This window comes from Corvus cornix, chromosome 5 (genome assembly GCF_000738735.6).
Source record: "Corvus cornix cornix isolate S_Up_H32 chromosome 5, ASM73873v5, whole genome shotgun sequence".
Classification (NCBI taxonomy): domain Eukaryota; kingdom Metazoa; phylum Chordata; class Aves; order Passeriformes; family Corvidae; genus Corvus; species Corvus cornix.
The window spans coordinates 14,084,285-14,090,288 of NC_046335.1; the positions used below are offsets into that span (position 1 = coordinate 14,084,285).

General features: G+C 47.6%; 1 protein-coding gene across 2 annotated transcripts in view; it reads right to left on the reverse strand.

Annotated features, from left to right (window-relative positions):
* The window catches only part of C5H14orf132 (chromosome 5 C14orf132 homolog), a 41,163-nt gene extending 35,796 nt beyond the window's left edge, over window positions 1-5,367 (reverse strand). Inside the window, exon 1 of one of the 2 annotated variants that reach the window (XM_039552544.1) lies at window positions 5,265-5,367. In XM_039552544.1, the coding sequence (XP_039408478.1) occupies window positions 5,265-5,291 (27 nt within the window). In that variant the 5' untranslated portion in view covers window positions 5,292-5,367. Of the gene's footprint in view, window positions 1-5,261 lie in introns of both variants that reach the window. The other variant, XM_039552543.1, reaches the window with a different exon arrangement.
* Between the last annotated feature and the right edge of the window lie 637 nt (window positions 5,368-6,004).

Sequence of the window (6,004 nt, forward strand, 5' to 3'; positions counted from 1 at the left end):
AGTGCAAGCATGACTGAAAGGTCTTTCTTTGGAGCTTTCTTGGTGGCACATGTATAGACACAAAGACACATGCAGTTCACGTTGAGCAAGCAGCCTAGATTCTGTTTTGAGTTGGTGGGAATAACCTACCAAAACCACAAATCTAAACTCTCTCTTTTTTAATACCTTCAGATTACCCTGCTGTAAGAAAGAGCACACAGCTAATAAAGGCTTTGAATCCCTCTTGACCCTCAAGATGGAGAAGAGATAAAGAAATAGTGGGAAAACAAATGCAGTATTATCGTGCACTCTGGTTCCTCTGTGCTGATACAGCAGAGTACAGCAGATCCTAATTGTGTATTCTCTAACATAGAAATCTCATTAGAAAGGAATTAAAGGATACTGGACCTATGTCTGGCATTTCTGGAAATGCAGCAGCTCTCTTCAAATGGCCAAGCACACTCTCTATGCACACACCAGCTTTGCAGCATGCACATGGGCTGTCCATGTCAGCTGGAAAATAGGAGTATAAAGCTGGTGAAGGGTCTGGAGCACAAGTCTGATAAGGAGTGGCTGAAGGAGCTGGGGTTGTTTAGCCTGGAGAAAAAGGAGGCTCAGGGGGACCTCATTGCTCTCTACATCCACCAGGAAGAAGGCTGTAGCCAGGTGGGGGGGGTTGGTCTCTTCTCCCAAGCAACAAGTGACAGGGCAAATTTGAAACAGCCACAAGTTGGGCCAGGGGAGGTTTAGATTGGATATTATTGAAACATTTCTTCATGCGTAGTGTTGCCAAGCATTGGAACAGGCTACCCAGGGAAGTGGTTGAGTCACAAGCCCTGGAGGCAACTAAAAAATGTGTAGATGTGGCAGTTAAGGACATGGTTTAGTGGTGGACTTGGCACTGCTACATTAATGGCTGAACTAGATCTTAAAAGTGTTTTCCAACCTTTAAGTGACATAATGACAATGATGCTATGATTCCATAAGTCAAAATGAAAGGCTATTTTAAATCAAAGTTTGCAGAATCTGCTATTATAATATTTTCTCGTAACTAACTTGCATGACATTATTGACCCTAAATGAACTCAGTTTATCCTGTGTATTCCAGGGCTTTTCAGAAGTTATATAGCTCTTAATAATGTATCTTTCATGTGGAAGCATGGACTTGTTATTCTGACATGGCAATAGGGAGCTATATGGTTTCTTCAAGATGCACCAGGGCTCACCTCCCTTTTCTGGGGAAGGTGACCTGGATTACTGCCAATGCAATGAAAGGTTTAAAGTGGCTTGAATGATCACTGACCAGACCTGAAGTCCTAGAAGAGTAATAGAGAACACAAAAGGAATGAAATTTAAATTAACTTTATTTTATGATGGTTTTGCTTTCCGTACCAAATTTGTTCATTTGTTTCTCCAGCTCCTGAAGCATGGCATCATTTTTCATATTTAAAACAAATCCCCATCACTCCACTTGAAACAAAAGGTTATAAAAATACAACTTTGAATCATTAAACACAAAAAATTCAACTTCCTGTACTTCAAATACTCAGAAATTGTTTACAAATTGAACATGGAGAATCAACATCGACTAATTATGACTTAGTAAAAAAAAATCCACAGAAACGGCCATATTCCCAAGGCTATTGCTACCTTTTCCCTGTTCTAAACATATAAGAAGAAAAGACCATTTATCTAACAATTAAAATTTTATTTTTACTGTAGGGAGACGTACCCGACCATAAAAACACTGCAAATTAAGGAAATCCAGTGCTCATTTTCAATATGAAACAGAAAATACAGGAAACCCTTCAGGAAAATTAAATTGCAAACATAAATCTTGAAAAACGTATCAGTAACATTTTGACTGCAGGTGCTGCCCAGCTCATATCAATTTTGATCATACTGAAGACCATGACATCATTTTTTATTCTCTGTCTTCCTGGTTTTTTTGCCACTAAAAGCTTCTATTTTTTTCAGGTTGAATACATGTTTCAACCCTGCTCCCACTAACATTTTTTTCATCAGCTGGCTGTTAAATGAATATTAATTTTAGTCTGTCAGAAGCAGGGAGGGGGGCAGCTCACCCCTGGGCATCTGACAGCAACCCCCTAACCCCTCCTAAAAGCATTGAGTGCTCTTAGCCTGGATGCAGCACTCAGCACCTCCCAAAACCGGGCTTTTATGCTGGAAGCAAAAGTCTCTACCTATGAGAAGTGGCTATTTCTGAGGTTACCTAGACTACAAGAGCACTCTGAAATCACTGAACAACACACAGAAATGAGCCAGTCATGCAGCTTAGCAGTGGCTCAACATCTTTGGCACAGCATCTTGAGGTGTACAGCATTAATTAAAATATGGATTTAAAATGGAAACCCACCACTAGCTAATAGGCTTTGACTAGGTCTGAGTCCTGCTCATTAGCACACAAGACCTTAAACCAAAGTCAATTAAAGCACCAGCAGAACAGAGGACACCTAAGCCTGCACAATCAACTACTGATGAACACACTGATGCAAAAAGGCTTATTTTAACAACAGATTTAATAGTTACAGTCAAAAGCTGTTCTTCATTGCATAGCTAATAAATACAATACAGCTGAGGTGTTCAGATGTGGTTGCTTAGGCTGCACCTAGGAGGCAGCCAGATTTTAACTCTCCATAACACACTGTAGAATCACTGAGGCTGCAAGTGGTAACCAAACTTACACACACCTTCTGCTTCTGTGTTTACATCAGAGGGGCTCTAAGGTACAGGTCATTTATGGTGCCTCACAAGACATCTAGCAAAGCCAACTTGGGTCCACAATGAGCAGTGCAAAGGTGTGATAACACACAAAAGCAGTTTATAGGAACATAAATAGTCTACAGTATCCAGTAAAAAATAAATTAACTTGAGAGGTAACCATTGTTTGTATGCCACTAAGCATCTCAGTTCAGGTATTACCTATTTTTCTACAAAATATTAATGTATCTGGTATTCATCAGTTAAAATGCAATACCTGCTGCAGGTGGATGATAATGAGTGTGATAAAGATGCTAATGAGAGTGACAGCAGAGTATCTTTAAAAGTGATTATGAGCAGGAAGCACAAGTCAATAATTCTCATGTTCTCACACATCTGTTACTGAAGATCTCACTGGACCACACCACCAGAGATGCTACAGAAATGATTAAAAAAAAAGACAAAAAGATGTAGCAGTGAAAAGAAAGCTGAAGAAAAGCAATACCTACATTAAAGGAGTGACACACTGGAGGTTAAATGCCATTATGGTGACAGGACTGGAGAGGGCTGACAGTTCAGAAGGGTACAAGAGGCCTGTCATGGGCAGTAACAGAGATAAGTGCAGCATCCATATACATGGTGACCTAACGACTGGATTAATTTCCTTCAGTAGAAAAGGAGCCAGCTCTCCTGCAGCTCATGAAAGGTTAATTACACAACTATCCCCTGGAGGAATTCCCCACATGCCCTGTGCTGTGCAGACCCAGTGAGCCCTGTGCCCCACTGGGAGAGACCTGACAGCCCTGACTGGTTCCCACCTTCTCACCAGCCAAAGGGCTTCGTGGCACACAGCTCCAAGGTATTCCATCCTTTCTTCCTGAGGTGTATTGCCTCACCTTCACCTCACACTGAAAAAAACCTATCAGTTGTCACTTCTTGTGACAAAGGAAAATAAATTAACCCCAAATGATCAGGGAGAAAAGCAAATCTTTCAGTGTAAACTGTTGTACTAATAACCTTAGTAAGTGTAAAATACATTTGCACTGGGAACTGTTCTGAGAAAGCCAAAGAAACAGTGCTTTGTGGCTCTTCCAACACACAGGATTAGCACAGAAGTTATGTGGAATATGGGACAGCAAGCATAAGGGAGAGTACAGAAAGGGAATGGGCAGCACTAGTCCCAGCTTTGGCAATCTCCATTGTGATTATGGGTAAAACCTGCTGCTGTGCTGCACCTGTTTCCATGCTATGAGGGCATTCCACTCGAGCTCAGTGCTTAGGGAACAAAAGATGGACACACGGAGCTCACTAATTGTGCTGAGAAGGACCATAGGAAAACGATCTGACACATACAAAATTTCCTTTTGTATGTGTCAGATACTCCAGTTCCCAGGAAGATCTCGTATCAATAGAAATGATGCTTTCCTCCTCCCCATTGTGGTTTTCCTTAAAAAAAATTCTTAGAAATATGTCCAAAGGGAAGAGATGCTTGGACAGCCAACTGCTACCCTGAGAAAGGCAGAGCCTGACACCCCCTCACAAGTGGACTTTAGGAAGGGAACAAGACAAAACAGCCATTGCATTAATGAAACAGAACAACAGGGCAAGGATTAGATTTGGCTTCCAACAAACACCTCCAGCTGAGGTCAGCACCCAGTGTACCAACAGTGCAGAAAGGCTTTCCTGGCCCCTACTACACCTCTAAATGGTGAGTTTATTGTTTTTAATGTTTTTCGGCAAAATCACAAACTTGGATCCAAGTCATTCCTGAAAAAAGCCAATCACACTTTGGTACCCATATAACTAGAAAAATATATCCTGGAAAAGGTAATGGATGGTCATTGAGTGTGGCTTTTTCTCAAGTGCAGCACTATCTGTCTGTTTAAAAACCTAATTCACCTGGATTCACCATGATGATTTTTGGCTTTGGGTGGCTTATAGCCCTTATATACTTCTCAGTATATTACACATGAGTACATTGAACACCAACACCCACGATCATGCCTCGAGCTGGAATCCAGAACTAAGCTGCAATTTAAAAAATTTGTTCATGCAAACAGAGGAGTATTTCTATACACGCCAAGCTGGATTCTGTATGCGTAGACAAAAACTTAAAAAAACCCAAACCACAGATGCACATACAATCGCAGTACGGAATGGAAGAAAAGAACCGGAAAATCGCATCTCCGATTTTCATTTACAGCCTAGGCTCGGAAGATGGAGCGATGATGCCTCGCCTTGTGCAGCCCGAGGCCGCTGGCAGCGCCCCAGGGGCAGGCGGGGGAGCGGCGGAGCCGCGCTGGGCCCGCCGCCGGGCGCTAACAGGTGCTGCGCCCCGAGCTGCGCCGGCAACTTCTCAGCAGCGCTGCCAGCTCCAGCCGCCTTATTTTCTCCCTTTCTTTCCTCCTCCTCGCCCCTTCCCCAAGGAGCGGGGCCGCTCAGGTTTACCCCCCCCCCCCCGGCGACGCAACTTTGGAGCGGAGAGAAGCCGAGCGGAAAGCAGAGTAAGGGATGCGCGCCCCGCCGCCCCCGCCCCCGGCTCCCGTCCCGCCGTCGCGCACCACCTGCGCGGCCATGAAGGAGAGGTCCATGGTGCTGCCGCTGGAGCTGCTGGAGGAGCTGGCGGAGGTGCTGAGGCTGCCGCTGCCGCTGCTGCTGCTGCCGGGGGCGGGCGGGGCGCGGGGGCGCGGCGCGGGCACCGCCTCCCCCAGCAGCGGCGGGCGCGGCCGCGGCAGCGGAGCCGACACCGGTACCAGTTCCAGCTCCGGCGGCTCCCGGCACGGCACGGCACGGCACGGCCCGGCCCGGCCCGGCCCGGCCCGGCGCGGCTAGCGGGCGGCTCCGGCAGGAGGCGGGGGCGGCGGCGACCCGGCCCCCGCGCTGGGCTGGGCTCGGTCCGCCTCCGCGGCGGGGGGAGGCCGGGGCGGCTGCGCTCCGCCCGCCCGGCAGCACCTGTGGGGCGGCCCCGCCCCGGCCCCGCTCACCCTCCCGGCCGGCAGCGCTTGCGGCTCTGGAGCTGCTCGGGACCTCCCCAGCCGGCACGGAGTCCCTCGGTCCCCGGGGGCTGTTTTCCGACGCGGAATGGCTCCGGAGCCCCGGCCCCGTGCGTGGCATCCCGCTGGAAGCAGGCGAGCCCTGGTGCGCGGGGAGGCTGCGGCAGCGGCACCGCGGAACCCTCAGGCTGGGTCCCGCCGGCCGGAACCGATGACGAGCGAGTGCTTGGGGGGCGAAACCATGAGTGATTAATGCAGCGACGGGCAGATGCGGCTCTGCTCGGCTCTCGCGGTGTGTGCAGGTCCTCTGC